At 41.7% G+C, this 19,845-nt stretch overlaps 1 protein-coding gene across 1 annotated transcript in view; it reads right to left on the minus strand.

Annotated features, from left to right (window-relative positions):
• RFX8 (regulatory factor X8) overlaps window positions 1–19,501 on the minus strand; it is a gene marked incomplete at both ends in the record, with an annotated part of 29,584 nt that extends 10,083 nt beyond the window's left edge. Inside the window, 9 exons of the mRNA XM_080363357.1 lie at window positions 868–926; window positions 2,223–2,373; window positions 2,999–3,112; window positions 3,619–3,696; window positions 5,484–5,547; window positions 11,141–11,227; window positions 12,727–12,788; window positions 15,501–15,624; window positions 19,452–19,501. Of these exons, the coding sequence (XP_080219483.1) occupies window positions 868–926; window positions 2,223–2,373; window positions 2,999–3,112; window positions 3,619–3,696; window positions 5,484–5,547; window positions 11,141–11,227; window positions 12,727–12,788; window positions 15,501–15,624; window positions 19,452–19,501 (789 nt within the window). The remainder of the gene's footprint in view (window positions 1–867; window positions 927–2,222; window positions 2,374–2,998; window positions 3,113–3,618; window positions 3,697–5,483; window positions 5,548–11,140; window positions 11,228–12,726; window positions 12,789–15,500; window positions 15,625–19,451) is intronic.
• Window positions 19,502–19,845: the final 344 nt, after the last annotated feature.

Below are 19,845 nucleotides of genomic sequence, written 5' to 3' on the forward strand. Positions count from 1 at the left end.
GAAGGAGAGGAGACAACATACCACCTGTTCTTTTCTGCTTTCTTCCCCGTTCATGACTTATCTGTTCTGTTGTTGCCCAGACCACCTCAAAACCCAAGGATCTGAAAGTATCCAAGGACACCAATGGAAGGAATGCTGCAGGGAGGGTACAGACTGTCATTATAACGCAGTACTGAACAAAACAATTCACTTTGCAGTGTTCAAAGGGTTAAAAATGCATCACCTGGATGCATCTCCTTTGTCACTATGGCTGAGAAGAATGATATTCTGGACCAAAAAGCAGGTAGAGATATTGTTAGAGAGATTTTATCTCTTTTTTGCCCAAGGAAAAAAGCCAGTCTGAGGGGTGGCCATGAGCAGGAAAGTTCAGAGGGTGCTTCCCTTCAGCATTCCTTTCAGCACTGTCTGCTCAGAGGATGGAGAAGATTTTGCCAGCTGATTCCTGAGATCCATGAAAAAGTTGAGGGTCTTGTGCCCTTACAGACCTCCTACCCTGCTCCCTGACCACACAGTTTCTCTGCAGCTGATATATCAGTGATTTCCCTTGTGCAGGCTGCTGCTGAATGAAGATACTGGAAACTGTCATCTGACCCTTGCAGCTACTGTGTTCTCCTCTCCGTGGGGGATCATTGACCATATCTCAGAAGCTTTCACCGAATGCAGAGGGAGGAAAAAGTCCTGTCAGCATACTTACTGTGTGGGAAGAGATAGGTAGGAGGGTGAGCATGGTTTGGACTGTGGGCAGTCTACAGCTAAGAACACCTGTGCTGCTGCTCTTGTCCTACAGTGGAGCATCTCATAAATAGCTCGGACTGCTTGAGTGAATGAGATGACCATCTTTTTTGTTTCTAGGATTCTGGAACATACCTTGGCCATGTTAGAAAGGTCTATCTTTCTCCCAAGTCTTTTTATAAACACTGTAACTTCTGTTAAAGAAGAAGAGGCAGATGTTTCGTATCATTAATATTTTACAGTTTAAAAGACATTAATGAAGACAGATCTTTTAAGTTAGAAAGTAGATCCCTACGGGAGGGCACAGTGGGGGCACCAAGCCAGCACTATAGGCTGTGGACCCTGGCAGCTTAGAGCTTGCAAGAAGCAGCTGCCCAGGCCACCACTCTTTCTTCACTGCAAATCTGATAACTTGTGGCACACAGGAAAAATGCTTCTAGTATTTTTTTACATGAAATACTTCTTAATCAAGACTAATACTCATTTACATGTATGGTTTAAGGTGAATGAAAACAACCTTAATTCTAAACCTCCTGTATTTTGTTTAGGGGGGTTACATTTCCACATTTATGCACCTATAATTTTGCAGCAGTGTTAATAAGCTTTGGTTTCTTTGGTTCTATTTTCCCCTGTTTATAATGTGTTGCAACTATGACAAGCATGCTCCAGGAATATAATATAAAATCACTGATTCTTAGTTGCAGCTGATTAATTACATATATTTCCATGCAGTCACATTTTAAAAACACATTACTGAGTGTGCTCTGTCAAGCATTCAAATGTAAGAAATATCAGAATTAAGACTATCTGCAAGTCTTCCTCAAGCATATGAATGCTAATACAATCTTTTTTCCACACAGGAGCCCTGCTTTGCCTCTGAGCAGTTGGTCTGCACTCGGTGAGCAACTGATCAACATTATGTTTTAGTCAGAATTTTCAGCATTGCATATAAATATATGTGTGTATGTACATTCATACATATTTATAAACACAGACATATGTACACACACCTTTGTATAGTACAGATTTTTTTCAAATCATCCTCTAAAGGCAAAGTCATAGTTTCCCTATGGGAATATGTTTGTTGTTTTTTTTTTTTTTTCCCCCTTTATATTGAACTGTGCTATAGCCATTAATTAATTTATCTACATAAAAACACTTGCAAGGTGAAAAGACAGAAAAATACCTAAATTTCAGGGGGCGGACTGCGCAGCCAAAGCAATCATGGCAAGAACAGATCTTTAAAAATATTCAAATACACTTATTTACCATGAATTTTGAATAATTTTGGCTTAAATTTGTTCTCACACATTATCTGAGACTATTTCTTTTTAACTACATCCCAACTAACTCTAGTCCTCACTACTATCAAAGTCACATCAGTTAAAAAAAGTTTTTAAAATAATTTCTGTAAGAGTCTCGTAATACAATCTTCTTTGCTATTTAAGCAAAGGTTATTTTATGCAAATATCTCTATTACTCAAACATACCTTTAGATTTAGATATTTGGAGCGGTAATGGAAACTCTTTCAAAGCATTAAGCAGCCAAACTTCAATATTTTTACTGAACAATCTCATTGACTTAATGCGTTGCACAGGCACCTCCTCCAGGAAATCATGAAGTAAGATGTCCTCCATTTCCTAGAATACAATTCATGGAGCTGCAAGTGATTGGTGTACTAGAGGTATTTACAGCAGCTTGAAACAAAATCGTATTTATACTTTAAATGTAAGTGTAAAGAAGCTAATTTTTTTCTTCCAATTAAGCAACAGCTAAGCTACATTTGTTAGCAGAAGGAAAAAGATCTTAAAAATAAACATCGTGTCCTGAATTAATTATTAGACACTACTTAATGACCTGCTGTAAATGAGGAGCAAATTATTTTTATCAGAAAACTGCATATTTCTATGTGGAATGTCACCAAGTAATGCAGTAGTGTCCTCAAAGGAAAAATAACTCTCCTAATTTGGAAAACAGTTTTTAGGTGAAACTTCTGCCACATAATCTCATGCCAGAACTACAGACCACATTTATAACAGCATACTCCATTTATATTAGGGACTTTCAAAGGAATAATTGAAGTTATCTTAATTTCCACTGACTCCTTAAGAAGTCCCAAAGAAGCCAAAGAACAGACTTGAGGTACAAATTAAACCCTGTTGTACAGCACAAAAGAAACAGCTGGCCCTTCTCCTCAGGTAGAACTACCAAAAAGATACAAACACATAATAACATAATCACAACAAACAAGTGTGTCTACGGTACCTTGAATAGCTGCCTGTCATAGCTTTTGAACAGCTGGCATACATCTGGCAAGGACATAAATGCTATATTTTCAGGCTGCAGAGACCTCCAGAATGACATGATACAATCTTCCACCTGTTGCACAAAGTCATTTATGAATTTTCACTGATTTTGCCCTTGTGAAATATGAAGTGTAATTCAATAAAACGGCACACATAAACAAAAGAATAACTGTGGAGCTGGGCTCTCTGACTGGCCCCATCTTGGCTGAGTGCCAGCGTAAGTGCAAGCATCCTGGGGCAACAAACTGAACCTTGCAAGACAGCATAAGAAAGAGGAAAGAAACAAAGAATTATGCCATGGATATGTGGATCTAATGAAATATGTGTCTATGGCTTTGTGTTTTGTGCTGCGCTCAGACCTGTTGATGTGCCAGGAGTGTTCAGGATATGCCTACAAACTCAGATTCTTGGAGCATGTTGTGTTAGCTAAGAACTCCCAAATAATTTGACTGAATTCTCCTTTTGTCTCTAAATGATCATCTACCTCAGATCAAACCATCAATAAGCTACACAGAAATTATTTTATCCTTAGAGTTGTTTGCTGTCATCAGAATGAGTGTTATTAAGGTAAAGGCATACCTTGTCAAGCTCTTCCTTTCTCACCATATGTAGAAGATCTTGACAATGGCTGTGGTACTCATTGACAAGCAGAACAACCTGGAGAAAGTGACCCAAAAAGTGGGTACAAAAAGATCACAGAGGCAAAGAGCTAACTTGTGTGATAACCAAATACTTGAACGTACCATTTCGTATGGGTATTTCTTCCCTAGTTCTTGCTCCCAAAGATAAATTCTGTTGAATTCAGGCCAAGGGTACTGATATCTCTCTTGTTCAGTCTTCAGATAAACGACAGATGGAGAACACTGCAAATTCTTGCTCTCAATGCATCAGAATTTATTTTGAACAATAATAATTAAAAAAAAAAAATCACAATTATCTTGTCGGTTCTATTAAAGGTATTAAGCACTTCCTTGAAATTATATAACATGATTTTTAATAAGATATATTTTTTTGGAAAGTAGAGGTGGATGAAAGACACAAACATGGCTGACTAAATGTTTAAATCCCAAACAGTACATGAATTTCTTTTTAAGGCCAGTGAATATTTAATGCTATACATATCTTCTACATATATTTTCTATAGCACTCATGTCACAGTTGTAACCTTCTAAATAAGGCTGCAGATAGTTGGTTCTGCTGTTGAGGAGACAGCACATTTCTCATCAGCCGTCATTACATCCACTTCAGAGCACTCATTACCGCACCCCAGTGCTCTGTAAAAATAAGACAGACATCCAGTTCCTCCTTTTTTCCTCACTTTGGCCCACATAAGCTTGTTGCTCATGCTCTGCTGGCTGGCTCCCAACAACCCCCATGTCAAGCCATCCCATGGCAGCATGCTTATGGGAGAACTGCCACAGGTCAGCCTTAAATCTGCTATTTTTGGTGAGCACAGAATCATGAAATCATTCTGGTTGGAAGACACACTCAAGATCATTGAGTCAAACCATTAGCCTAACACTGGCACTAAACCATGTCTCTAAAAGCCTCATCTATGTGTCTTTCAAACACCTCCAGGGATGGTGGCTCCACTACTTCCCTGGGAAGCCTATTCCAATGCCCGACAACCCTTTCAATTAAAAAAAAAATTCCTAATATATCCAATCCAAACCTCCCCTGGTGCAACTTGAGGCCATTTCCTCTCATCCTGTCACTTGTTACTTGGGAGAAGAGACCAACCCCCTCCATGCTACAATCTCCTGTCAGGTGGTTGCAGAGAGAGATAAGGTCTCCCCTCAGCCTCCTTTTCTCCAGGCTAAACAGCCCCAGTTCCCTCAGCTGCTCCTCATCAGACTTGTGCTCCAGACCCCTCACCAGCTTTGTTGCCCTTCTCTGCACTCTTTCCAGTGCCTCAGTGTCTTTCTTGTAGTGAGAGGCCCAAAACTGAACACAGGATTCGAGGTGGGGCCTCAGCAGTGCCAAGTACAGGACCCATAGTCCTGCTAGCCTGCTGGCAGGGGCTGCACTCTTCTTTTCTTTATCATTTCCTAGTATTATCTTTAAATACTTTTCATGCCAATAAACTCTGAGCACATTGAAAACATAAATGGGTCAGCAGCACGAGGGTCTGTCACTCTGGGTCTCAGGCCCAGAAGATTGTGCCCCACTAACTCCCTTAATACTCAAAAACTGGGTGGTCAGCCACAATTTCCACCCACAGCACAGATGAAATTATATGAGCTGACATTAAGACAACAAAAATATTTCACTACCAGGTGAAACAAGAGTGGGAGAAGTAAGCATTTAGTGAGGTTACACAGACAAAGACTATTTTTAAGAAGAAGATGGGTTAACTGTATTTCACCAGAACATATACAGCAGTTCTAATTATACACACAGATAGATAGACATTTTGTTATAAGTTTAATGTATCCAAAACTCACTGTTCTCTTTTTTTGGCTCTTGCTCCTGTAACCAGCTGCATCTTCAGAACTGCAGGCATTTCCACTGTGGTAAAATATACAACAGAAAAAAACCTTTAAAAAGCCCACCAATTTATTTTGTATTTAGTAAGAAAATGAGCTCAAACTGAATGCAGTGCACTAGGCTGGAGCATTATGTTTGAGAAATGACCTCCCTGTCTTTCCTGTCATTCAGTAGTCCCATATTTTTTGGTGCATCTACCTGCATCTACCAAATGAAGTATTGCAACTTCATTTTAAGGTAAAACTGAGCCATTCATTATAAAGACAGCAAGGTATTGGCCATTTAACAGTGCAATGCCTTCCAACTTTTTGCACCAAAATCAGTTAATTTGCAATGATGACAACTATTATAAACATGCAAATAATGAAAACACTATCATCCTTGTGCTTTAATTTCACAGCAATTCCATGTTCTGTACTCTGTATCACTTTAGATGTTTGCTTTTTTTTTTTTTTCCCAATTGTCCCCCATTTAGTTTGCAAGCCTGCTGTGATGTTGCACATGTTCAGAATTCACCTGGACCTGCAAAGGCTTGACCGCTGGCTTTTGGCTGAAAAGCCCAGGATGAGGGCACAGGAGGCTGCCTTCTTGCTTTCCCATCTCCTGCCTCTCTCCCTGCCTGTTTTGCTGAGGCTTATGCTACAGGAGGGAGAGGCAACATTGCTGGGAAAGTGACGTGCTGTGAGAGTTGGATTCCTCCAGTCAAGCCTCCATCTGCTGCTGACACCTGCTCACTGTCTGTGAAGGCATTTCAAACTCCAGGGTCCTTTTAGACTCAGCTGTTTTTGAAGGGTGACAGGCAAGGGCTTTGTAGAAAATATGCTTCCACTGGTGACTGCCAACACTCAGGCTATCTAGTCAGACCCTGGCTGTTGAGTTTCACTGCTGGGATGTGTTATAAACCAGGGTACCACTGGACATCCTGACGGGACAGAGGACAAAACGTAACAGCTTATCTGCTTGGAAACTCAAGCCATGGGAAATGCTTCCTCACACTTCCCTGCTGCCCACAGGACTGAACCTTATCACCTGAAAAATTACCCTTCCCTCTGCCCCTACTCTCTGCCATGAAGGCAGTGCCCCAGTGAAACAACCAAACGGGCTGCCCAAGGCAGAACACAATGTTCATGTGGGGTGTATTCAGTAATGCTATCGACTTTCTCCTAGGCATTTTAGAGTTGGTGGCTGGATAAAGGGGAGAACGTGTAAGTAGGGATGTTTCATAACGCTTCTTTCAAATGAGTCCTTCCTGCAGATTTCTAAAGCCTGTGAAACAAAATTAATGAATATTTTCCAGCTCCTGCTCTCCCTGAGAAGGCGGCCAGCTGTATCTTCTCCTGCTGCTGCTATGGTAACACGGATCAGCATCACTCTCCTTCAGTGGGCTGGCTCCCACAGCAGGCTGGCTCCCCGCTCCCCCCGAAGTGAGAAGGGGTGCTGCGTGGGTCCTCCCGCACCCCAGCAGCCAGCCAGGAGCTTGGTGATGATTAAATGCAAATACCTATGGGAATTTAACATCTACGTGCTCCCTCTGTTAGCAAAGGGGGTTCAGACTCACCCAGTGCCCACAGAGGGGCTTGTCTGCCAGGCAGAACTGCTCCCTTCCCCTGGAGAGCTGTGCCTGGGTAAAGACAGGACACACAAAAGAGGAGGTGGGTGGGAGAAGGGGAAAATGGGTGACAGCAAAATCACAAGGCATTTCACAGTATCTCTTGCAGAGTTTGGATGATGCTGTGAGGTGGGAACTAGAGCTAAAATGGGAAATACAATGGTGAGGACGACAAAACAGCTAACAAAGGAGGTGAATGGGAAGGACAAAGGAAAAAAGAGAGGAGGGAGGGTGGTGAATGTACATGCTGTTGACTGTCAGATTACACTGAGATTAGAAAAGGTAATATGCTAGAATCATATCAGATTTTTTAAAATTAAAAAATCATAGGTTTGCTTTGCTAGAAAGTCAGAAGCCCAAACCTTCCCTATTATTAGAACCATAAAGTAACTCTTACAAAGCCAAAATTCACTGGCATTTTTTAACACTGCCATAGGCCAAGCCTCCTTGATCTGCCAGAACAGATACCATTTTAGGGAGAGCTCATCCTCAAAGCTCCCATTCCTAGAGAGCACCCTATTGTAACACAAATCAGCAAAACACCAGATTTCCTTAAATATCCATAGTACATTTGGTGGCCTCAGTGGGTACAGTTGTTTTTATTTGCGCTACTTTCACATCATCATCATCATCATCATCAGAGTTGCAGTATGCATATCTTAATAAATGAACCGACAGGTGCTGTATAAGACTGATCTCATCACCCCAACTCAGCCACCCGAGACATCCAAGGCCCCACTGACTACCGAAAGGCAAATGCCTTCTTTGTAGTCAAAGGCAAACCATTATAATCTTATTACCATTTCTATTACACCGACAAGCAAAGCTCCCAACCTGCCAGACTTTTAATGGGCCCAGTTCGTGCTACCAGCACCATGTCAATTGCTGAATATCTCAATATGGTCAATAAATATTCTTTCCAGTAATTAGAGAGAGTGGATCATAGTTTCAAAACCCTCCCTTTCTTCACCAGACTGCAGGTTTGGTGGATGCCTCAATCTCTCAACTGGGCTCCCAGCTCTACCTTCCCCTCAGGTAGATGCACCAAAAAAAAAGCATCTGCATGTTGATCTCTATTCAGGCATTGGAGGGAGCAATAGTTATTTAGAACACATTCACTACTCAAACAGACAGTCCCTGGTTCTGCCAGAGAGAAATGGCAACAAGCCGGTGAAATACATCCCATTAGCTGGGTCTGGTTCACAGACCAGTATTTGGACTGCACTGCAATGGTATATGAAAAATCTTCTTCACTATAATGTAGAAATGTCCACACCAATGCACTCTCAAATATTGAGATATTATGGGTCAAATACCCTTGTTGCAATGATAAGATTACCTCTGTGAGAACAAAATTTGCTCTTGCACGTAGAAAAGTCTTCAAGATTTCATTAGTCATTTTCTAAGTTTCAATTTTCTTATTAAAAAAAAAATCTAGAATTTGCTACTGCTAGTTTTATCAACTTCATTGCATCATGAGAAACAATTCTGATTTCAAAAAGTACTGAACCCTGAACTGAAAGGACACTAACGATGAGGTATTTCCTTGATGTGTTCCTACTTATTTGCAATGAATGTAGAAAATTCTAAATACAGATGGAAACAAACTCACTTATTTGATTGAAGCTGCTGCTTATTTTGTATGTGGCCTATTTAAAAAAAAAAAACAACAAAAAACAACTGCACTATTCATGCACCTCTGGCTGTGTTTTGTGCTTTTTTTGCTGCTTTCTCTCTGTTCTTTTTTTTCCTGCTGTCTTTTATCAGACACTAAGGAGTAATTGCAACACTCGGCCACCCAGGTGTTGCAGGTGTGCACCCTGGCTCAGGACAGGGACGTGTGGCTGCATTTAGAGCGGAAGCTGTTCGAATTTCAGCTGATCATCTCCACACATCAGCTTAGCAACTCCTTATAACTGTGAGGAGGAAGGAAGTGTCAGACAAGATAATTTTGTAGTTAAGAGACTTCACTATTGCAACTAGAAAGATTATCTTTGTCTGAATACAATCTTTATATTTCAATTTTTTTTTTTTTTTTTAATCTGAAAAGTTGTCTCAAGAAGCTTTATCAAGATCACTAGATGACTGGTTACGCCAGCATCTTTTTCCTTGGTTTGACCAAGTGAAATACAGTTTATAAGGAGTAGGTGTCTGGGCACGCGCCTCTGGCAGCTGGTGAAGAAGGAGAGGGAGGCCTGCAGCCAGTGCAGCAGCTCCCCTAAGGTTAAGCAGAGGCTATAGTCCCCTAAGGTTAAGCAGAGGCTATAGTGTGTCCCCAGCCTGGCAGGGAATGTGGCTCATTTCTGTGAGGGGGCCAAGGACACAAGCTCTGCTGGCATATGTGCGGCTTCTGGCTCCCAGCAGTGGCTAAAGGCTTTGTTTCTGCACTTGGCCTGGACTTAGCCAACATCGCCTCTTTGGTTCCTTCTACTTTTTGCCATTTTTCAGTATGTTTCGCTACCGGGAGAAAAAGGAGCAACAGTCAAAATTGTTCTGTTTTCTCTCTCATCTCTTCTACAACCAGAACTAGCAGCTTTCCTACTATGCCCAGCAAGGTTACTGTATTCAGGTGATGCTGCAGGGAAACACCTTTCTTTCCCTGAAGAAGAAATACCACCAGAGAGGCAGCCACAGACTTGCAATGTTCCTCGAACAGTGGCCAAGACTTTTCCTTATTACAGACGTCAACTCTTAGGCCTGTTCTGGTTGTACTGGGTGCACAGGTAGCGAGGGATATCACTTCAGTAAGGGTCCCATGGGAAAAGAGCCTCGAGTTGCCTATGAATAATTTGTTTGGTCTCACAACAACAGATTGCCACTCGATCGTCTGCTGAACCTGATCCTCTGCCCTGTCCCATTCTTTACTGCTGTCACTCTATGGACTTCTGCAACTTTACTCTGCTGCAAAACCCATGGAGAAGGACAATAAACCTATGGGTATATTTTCCATTCTCTCACGGAGTGTGCATTCAGCTAAGTAATTGTCATGTAAAATATCACAGACACTGAAACAACTTTCATCATCCTCAAAGTATCTGGGTACCTAACAGGCTGATAGTATCCCTCTAACATTCATGCTATAGAAAAATGCTATAGCTCTATTTTAAAGAATGGAAACCAGAGCACAGAATTTATCTGTATAGACATTAAAGTAATGTCCAAGTCTGTAAGAGAGTGAGGATATGAGCCTGGTCTCCAAAGTCCAAGGCATAGGCTGCACCTATTTTTCTTCTGTGCATTAAAAAGAAGTGTAAAACTGCTAAGGGGTGGCAGCATTTTCTTCTTTTTTTTTCTGGGGAGAAACACAAGTCTGTGGTTTCTTTATCTCAACCATGAGCTTATCTATGAGAACTCTTCCTCATCTGCCTGCAACTGGAACATGCTCATGTCTACAGTTCAGCCTGACAAAGTATCTTACGTTTATCAAGTACCTTCAGACTTTTAATTTTTGCAATCAATTCATACTCATCTTATACATTTCTCATTGTTGTTTCCTTAAAAGAGGTGATTTTAAAATCTGAAATTTTAAAACAAAGTGAAGGAAGTATTTTCAAAGCAATATACCTCATTGTTTCAAGTAGCAAAAAAACCCCCACATAACACGATTATGTGTAGGACTCTTCACAACAGTGCATTTAATGCATGTCTCTTCAGCCTACTGTTTAATACAGAAGGTGCTAGAATGCCAATATATTTATTTGAACTTCTAGAGTCTCAATATATTAGGCTCCTGTTTTAAGTTTGGCACAAGTTATTGCTTTTAAGATCTATGTGGCTAAAACGTCCAATTCAAGGAAGTCTGATTAGGCAAGGCATGTTTTCAAAATGGAGCTTCTCTGTTAGGGCACAGCACTTAAGGGCATAGTACTTTTATATTGTGTATAATAATAAGAAAAATATAATACTGTTGTCAATGTCCGACAGACAATTTACAGACTTTTATATACAGACAATATATAGACTGTCATGTGACATTTTATGATTAAAACATTCAAAAAAACAGACCTGTGATAATTTTTTTCAGACAGAAGAGAGCAATAACGTGCATAAAAGGAAGAGTTCTTCTTGATAGCTATTCCATCGTAATGATACCTAAGAAAAAATATATGAACTGATGAGCATATGATTTTCAACAAGCCAGTAAATAAGTTATACTCCTCATTTGAAAGCAGATAATTATCCCATTTAAACAAGAAAAGATCGAGTAAAATAAGGTACATTTGTTTTTTAAAATTCTGTTGAAAATCTGTTGTCACATGGAGAAGATAATTGCACAAACTCTTTGAAAACTTTTTAACAGTTTTTGGCCTAGAATGATACCGTCTTCTAAATGAGCAAACATAAGCTGGTGCATGGGTTGCAACAGATTTGTACAGAACACTCAGTGAAGTCAGGGACCAGAGTCCCAGCTGACACAGGGCCCCACATCCCCATGGCACTTTAAGGATGTGGTACAGGTGTTCCACAGCCATTCGCAGCAACTTAGGGACAGAGCGGCACATCAGTGGTCATGGCAAGCTAAAATCCAATAAACCCTCCAGACCTTCTCTAAGGTTTATCCCAACCTTGATGAGTAACAGGGTCAACATCCTTGCTTCCCAGGTGTTACCAGTTGGCTCTGGCCAGGCTGGGTCACTGGGAAGCCAGGGGAGCAAGGGTTTGGGGCCACCAGCAACCCACAGTATGTAACCTTCTGCTGGTGGGAAGAGAGAGCATCGAGGCTGGGGACTATCACACACTGTCCCAAATCCTGCCAGCTATGAGGAGAAACCTGGGAGTGTCTGTGGTGAGGCACTCCCAAAATAAAGGATCTTGCTGAATCAAGCTGATAGCAAATCCAGACTAGTGGAGAAAAGTCGCAGATCAAGTAAGGGCATGTCAGTCTCAAAGCCAGTACTTGATAGCTACTCAAAATGCTTTTAAAATTACTCTGTCTCAATGCCCTTAAAACAGCCCTTTTTCCAGTCTGGATGTTCAGAGTGTGATTATAAGTTCAGATATTGAATCAATGAAAGAGTATCAAACTCTCTGTGCTCTAGAAGAAAGGGAAGCGAAAAGAAAGGAATGTAGGAGGAGGATCTAAGGTGGTCTGATTTAAATGGTTTTAAACTGTTTACAACATTTCCCTTGACCACCAGTACATGCTGGGTCAGTCCACAGATATGTGCAAGGATGAAAAGCACAACACAAACATTAGTCACGGCTGCCACCCCCATGCATCCCGGAGACAGGCTTTCCTGACCCCGTGTCTCAAGAGCTCTGAGTAAGGTTGTGATGTCTGGCAGGTGCCTCATGCAACGCAGGCTGTAATAGCCAGTACAAATTGGAGCACTGATTTTTTTAAAACCAGCCTGATCTGGAATTCATGCCCTACCAAAGCAGCTTTTGGGTGGTGATCTTCATGGAATTAACTTTATTTTAATGTACTGGGTGACATCACAAGTCACTCTGGGTCTTGCAGTGTATTACAGACTTGCAACCAACAATTTGGCTGCTGTATTACAGGGGTGGAGCTGAAAATCCAGCCGTTTCTAAATTTTATCAGAACAGTTATAAATAACATTTTTGAACAAAGGACACAAACTAAATACCTGGTACTCCCTCTTGTGCCCAGCCTTCTTGTCCCCAGACCTGGGAAAACTAACCGAATGAGCTGGGGAAAAAAAAAATGAATCAGAGATACTCAGCAAATTCATTCTAAAATGCAAAAACATATCTGCTACATTTTTTCTCCTTAATCACTTCTTTTGCTTTCCATTATTTGCAGGCTAATACCTGTTCTTACATACCGCTCTAATGGTAACTGCTGAACTGAGCTCAATCAGACTTTTGTGGATTGAAATCTAAGTAATTTAAGGGATTTCCTCCCTCAGGTAGGGATTTCTTTAGATTAGTCTGTTTTACCTTGCCCTGGAACACAGTCAGTGCACACACCAGGAGACCACCCACCGTCAGGTGAGATATATCACCTGGGGCAACTTGAAGATGCCACAATTCTCCAGTACTCTGTCAGTCCTGCAAGCCTTACTAATTCAAGTTGGACTTACACAAGAGACTTAGCCCACCCACCCACTCTTGCAAGGAGTACTCACAGGATAGGGCCTGACTTATCTGTTTTAAAAGGAACTGAATCATCAAGCTGCAAAGCGACCTTTTGACCACTGTGGTGGTAAATATGAACTGAGGTCACACAGCATCTGTCAAGGTTAGGCCCTACAGAGTAATAAGATACTGTCAGGGTAATAATCCACTTCACTACGATTATTCCGCATGAGCTGTCTTGTGAAGACAGAGACTAACCCAGAACAGCTGGAGCTAAAATTCCCTGTATAGCAGGAAAAGAGGGTTGAGTACTCAAAGTTGGTGAGGGGAGCCTTTACTTGGCGTTGCAAAGTTTGAACTCTGTGCAAAGTGCACTTTGCTGGTCCAAAGGACAAATTTCCCCAGCTCACACTAACATGCACCTTCAGTTTTAACAGTGTTGGAGTGGTCCTGTTCTTTACATGTTCTGCATGCACCCACCTCAGTTGCTCCCTTTCTCAAGGTGGTGTTTTAGCATAATCCCATTTTCCTAAAAGGGCAGCCTATGAATCTAGGGCTTCTGTGACATGAGACACATGCTTATTCCCATTGCCATTGCTACTGCAGCGACAGTAATGTGTTCAGGGCGGATGAGATTAGTAGCATCTTGTCAGTTTTATTCACACAGGGCTTGACTGCAGAAGTCCTTACAGACCATGCAATGCAGTCAGGTTACTACAACTTGATGAATTATTAATAGCTCAGACCATTAGCTAGGTTGTGGTAACCAATTACTTGTGTATCCTAAATTTAAGCCAGGGTTGCTGCAGCTCCTGCCTCCTTCAATCTCTCACTGCTTGGTCTCGCTTCCTGCTGCAGAAGAACCATTTCAAGCCACTGGGGAGCTGCAGCCCAGCTTGCTCACTTGGGATATATTAACTTGCCCTGCAATGTCCTGGGTCAGTAAAGGCTGTGAGCAAACAGTTGCAAGCACCAACCTATAGCAGCTATGGCTCACTAGCTAAGCTCTTCTGCATGACCAAACTCATGCTTCATCCATGCCTGTCCCAACGTAAAGCTAAAATGAATTAACCACAAGCAGGCTTAGCTTACAGATGGTAACTCAGTCATGCTGGAGCACCTCAAAGTGTACAGACAGGGTGGGATTAATTTTACCTACGTGGCTACAGGATAGAGACGTCTAAGCTAGTCACTGTAGACTCTGTAGTCAGTGGAGAAAAACAGGCAATTCTGAGGCATATTTCATCTGAGCTGCCTGACATGACTCATTTTGGGTGAGAAGAATCATATGTAACTACTTATTTGTCTCTATTGGCTACCAAGAGATTTTAAGGTGACTAGCTTAATGGCAGACATCTACACTGAGCCAGGCAAATTCTACCCATGGGCTTGGTTGATGGGGGATTACCATTAAGCCAGAGTAACGAATCACATTGGATCACTCACTCAAATCTTAGTTTTTAGTAAGAGTGATTCAAGTTACCCAATTAAAAAAAAAAAAAAATAGATTCAACTGGACTGAGACAAATTATTCCTAAAACAAGGTCACCCACACAAATGAAATTGATTTCAGGTACAACTCTTACTTAAATTATTTTTTGTTAGAGTGAAGACACTGCTTAGTCGCTCTTAGCATGGGCACTAATAGAAAAATATTAGCAGTAAAAATAGGAAATTCTGGACAAAAAGTTTTGAGCAACAAATAATCACAAGGCATTCCTGCTTCCATAATTTGTTAAATGAAGTTGAATAGCTATGAGCGTTTGTTGCAGTTGGGATTTCTAAGTGATTATTGCTCTGTAGGTTGTATCAATCTTTGTGTATTAGAAGAGCAGAACTGTTTAAAGAAGATTGGTTTTTACCTCTGTGTTTGTTTGGATGATTCTATAACAACTTTTTAAGTGTGTGTTTGAAGGAAAATCTCCCCAAATGTGCTTAAAAAGAAAGTATAAAATGATATAACAACCAAAGCAGTCTTTTAAGGAGAGAAGAATCAGCTCCTTAGGACAAGTTCAACCTTGCACTGTTTATCCTGGTAAAGCTTTCTAAAATATATTGGCAAAGAAATCTTTGCTAGTGTAACATACAACACTTCCCTGAAGAAAATATACTCCATCCCAGACAATACTCTTTTCTCTAGTACAACTGCGTCTATGTGAGGGCTTACAAGAAATATGGTAGAAAAGACACAAACATAATACATTAAATATTAATTCTTCTCTGTTATTTAGTATATTTTGATATACAGTGTGCATATTTAATAATCAGATTTTCTCTTTAGGTATCTCTGCTTCTTATCTTACATATCCTATCTACTCTGTACCTTTCCAAAGGTGGCTGAATTTACTTGATACTTGGAGTTTGGACAGCAGCTTTCCATATACAATTCATATAGTAGCCAACGGGGTACAGTGCATCCTTCACACAGATAGAAATTATCAGCTATCCTTTAAAACAAAAACATCAATTGGTTTATGTCAGAATTAGAAAAAAAATGTTAGCTTATGATTTTAATAGCTCATCAGGTTTACAGTGAACTCTGTAATTAGTTACTCTGTTTTTATGGAAATGTAGAATCAAAGAGAGCTAGTCCTTTCATGTTAACCTGTATTCTGGGGAAAAAAATGTACATTTTCATGTATATATATATTGTATGTTTGGTTTTTAACTTTTAAAGTTCTACTTCGCTTGTTTCCAAAGTGTAAAAGAGGTCATGTGAAACTCTGCTAATAAATGAACTAGATCTCATAATTTTTAATTAAATAAAAAACAATTTAATAACATCATTATAATATCAACATCAATACGGAAAGTATTAGTATCTCTCACATGGTAACTATTGTTACATCAAAGGATGTAACTTTGATCCTCTAATTAGAAAGGGCTCCACTATACCGAAGAAAATAATATTAACATTTTTCCATCTAAAATGTGCAATATGGTGTTTTGGGATGGACATGGCATGAACCATGAAGGACCAAATTCTGTTCTCATACAACCTCACTGGTTTTAGCTCAAATTTAATAAGAGAAGAGAATTTTAATTTTACAGTTCCTATTTAATAGAACTGCTGGGACTGAAACTGGTTTAGGTCTTTCAATACTCATTCTTTGGCCAAATCCTTTGTGTATCCTACTTATCAGAATAGTCATAGTCAAGTAAATGCAACTGCTTGTGTGAAAAAGGTGAGGAAGACAAACTTAATTGCTCATTAGCCTAAAGAGTTACCTTCACCAGAAAAAAACCCTTTTAGTTATGAGATAATGCCAACAGTTTTAGTGTCAGAAGATAATAGCCACCTGCAGTACAAATACAGGAGAAAAGCTGGAGCAGAGAAGCAGAGAGATTAATTTTCAAAGAATGACACACTGATCGTATGACAGTGTTTTCTTACTGTGACTCTGCTTCCGTTATATCAAATGATTTATGCATATTTAATCGGTTTATCAGCTGAATGCTAGTGCAGCACAGTGCCAGTTACTCTCTGTGTCTTTACTGATAATCGAGTTGGTTGAGAAAGCAGACTTTTCATAATCATCAGGTGAGATAAGCCTGTCAAATTTTAAATCAGCATCCTCTGTTTTATTAGTAGCCTGATTTCAGGCGACCCATTGTTTATCTTCCTGTATTAGCTGTATTGGCAGTAAATAGTGGATAAAGTCTTCGTCAAACTGGCTTGCTAGAACAGACTAGGCAAGACCACGATCACTGTGCAGTCTGATGATATCTACCTCACCTTTTATTCATGCCCTTTCTCGAGGAAAGAAGACTGACTGTCTCCCCCAGGTTTTCCTCTCCCTAGTAGAATGCCCCCAAATGCCTCACTTTTACCTCCTTGGAGCCCATCTTCTCACCCACCAACCCAAGGGGCCGGTGCTGCCAAGTACATGGTCTGAGCTGCGCTCAGCTCCTCACCATATCGAGCCCCACCACCCCACAGCAAAGGCTTCACGGCAAGGCATGAGCAGGAACCTGCACCAAAGATGGGGGATCTGCCACGCTAATGGGGTGTTTCTCAGCATGGGGCTGAAAGGTAAATGAAATTTATCCTAGGTAAGAGTCCTGACTGAGCTTCTGCCTCCCAGCAGGCAGAAATGCATGTTTCTTCTAGAGCAACCATCACAAAACCCTTCGTAATTTAGCAGTCCCAGAGGAGATTAAACCTAAGTCCAAATTCATCCTTAATATAACACCACAAGAGTAATTCAAAATGCAGCAGAAATTAATTCCTGCTTCAGTAGCTGGTTTCTGCCAATAGTTTTGCCTCAGCGTTTAACTATTTAGTGACAAAATATTTGGGAATTTAATTTTGTGAATATATCATCTATTAAACTGCCAGCCTTTTTCAAATAACAAGTCAAACACCTTCTTAGTGCTGACACATAATACAAAAATAGTGTCTATCAAGAAAAAAAAATCCGCAGAGAGCACAGTGCTCATCTTCTTGCCTATTAGACCTGAGATTCTCAAAATCTGAGTGTTCAAGGCATGCATCAAAACAAAACTGTTAATAAAGACAACAAATAGAAAAGAATTGCCAAGGAGAAAGATGGAGGGTAAAGAAAAAGCACACCTCCTCTATTTATGTGTTACTTTCTATCCACACTTTCCATTGAAATTGTTAGCTGATTGGTTCCAGGACCTCAAATGGACTACAGGTTTTTGGGATTTGCCACCTGTTATATGTGAACCTTTGGCAGCCAGGCCATTATAGAGATTTGTAAATTTGCTGTAAACCATTTCTGGACCAAAATCTAGTTTGCTATTGTCAATGCACCAACTGTAAAAGGAATCTAAATATTGAAAAATTTTCAAAACTTTAGAAGGTGATTTGGAAGGTTGTTGTGACGAATAAATCATTGGTTCATCCTTTCAAGGGTTGTTTATGATCCGGTTTTCTGTAGTGTCTCAAACTTGTTGGATGATCTTGGGTGAATCTCTTCCTTCAGTCCTTTTAAAATGGGACTAGTGGTATCTATATGACAGCAAAACAGACTAACTCCTGCTGTTCAGGTATTACTGAGAGGGGAAAAGAAGATTTAAGATTACTTGCTGTCAAGTTAAAAGTTTGATTGTGTGTGTTGTTACACAAAATTTCAAAACTCTTTACTAGGTGGACTCATTTGTACTTGAGGATAAAAGGCAAGTAACCCTGTTTTCTCTTTGGTTGTCACACTGTAGATAACGCTCTTCTCAAAGCACAAGAAAATGATGGTGACAACCTTACTCCACCACAGAAAGTATCTCACTGAGGAGTTCAACCCTTACCTTCACCTCAAGGAAACATAACCTTGGAGAATGTCAGTTGCTCAGTACACCAGCCATGCAGCCTCACAGCCATTCATAGAATCAGAATAATTCCAGTTGGAAGAGACCCTCAAGGTCATCAAGAAGACGCCCTCAAGATCACAGAGTCCAACCATAATTCAATTCATGGTGCATTGTAAAACCATGCCAGCCATGAGTGGTCCAGCCAGGGATGGTCCTCACCATCCGCATTACAGCATCATGTCAAGCCATCTCCATGTCATCAAGACTTGTGGTGGGAGACGGATTTTCAGGGCAAGTTCCCCACTTTCATGGCATCATTTATGCACCTCCATGAAGCCGGTGAGGGGTCTGGAGCACAAGCCTAATGAGGAGCAGCTGAGGGAACTGGGGCTGTTTAGCCTGGAGAAAAGGAGGCTAAGGGGAGACCTTATCATTCTCTGCAGCTACCTGAAAGGAGGTTGTAGCATGGAGGGGGTTGGTCTCTTCTCTCAAGTAACAAGTGATAGGATGAGAGGAAATGTCCTCAAGTTGCACAACGGGAGGTTTAGGTTGGATATCAGGAAAAAATTGTCCATGGAAAGGGTTGTCAGGCATTGGAACAGGCTGCCCAGGGAAGTGGTGGAGTCACCATCCCTGAAGGTGTTTAAAAGGTGTTTAGACAAGGTTCTTAGGGACATAGTTTAGTGCTACATTTAGGTTATGGTTGGACTCGATGATGCTGAGAGTCTCTTCCAACGGAATTATTCTATGATTCTAAGACGGGGCCTTTACAGCAAACCAGGCTTTTGTCTTACAAAACTGGCATAAGTGCTAAAAGCAAGACTCCCTTCCCCCCTGAGATAAGCCCACCCGGCAGATCCTGCAAGCCCCGCGGCGAGGGGGGGCGGATGGCGACCAGCGCGGCCACCTCCTCCCGCGCCCCCCCCCCCACTCCACCCTCAGCGGGGGTCTCCCCAAGCCGCCCCGCTCCGGCCCCGGCGGCGGGGAAGGGGGCGACACGCACCAGCGGATGATGGAGAGGTGCAGGAGGGAGGTGGGGCTGCCTTCGGCCATCCCGGGCGGGCGGTGCCGGGGCCGTTGGTACCGGCCGGTGGGGCGGCGGGTGGCCTCGCGCGGCCGCCGCTGCCCCCGACGCCGGTTCCCGATCGCGGGGCGGCGGCTCCTCCAGCCCGGCCCCCGCCCGCCCCGCGGAACCCGCGCACGGCCGAGCGCAAGCGGCAGCGGCAGCGGCAGCGGCAGCGGCAGCGGCAGCGGCAGCGGCAGCGGCAGCGGCGGGGCGGGCGTGGCGGGCACCGAGTCTGCCGGGGCCGAATCGGGGTTGTTGTTGAAGGTCAGAAAATGAATTCGATGTAAATCTCGAGGCACAAAGACGCCGGGAAGAGGCGTAAATGAACAAT

This window comes from Nesoenas mayeri, assembly GCF_963082525.1.
Source record: "Nesoenas mayeri genome assembly, chromosome: 1".
Taxonomy (NCBI): domain Eukaryota; kingdom Metazoa; phylum Chordata; class Aves; order Columbiformes; family Columbidae; genus Nesoenas; species Nesoenas mayeri.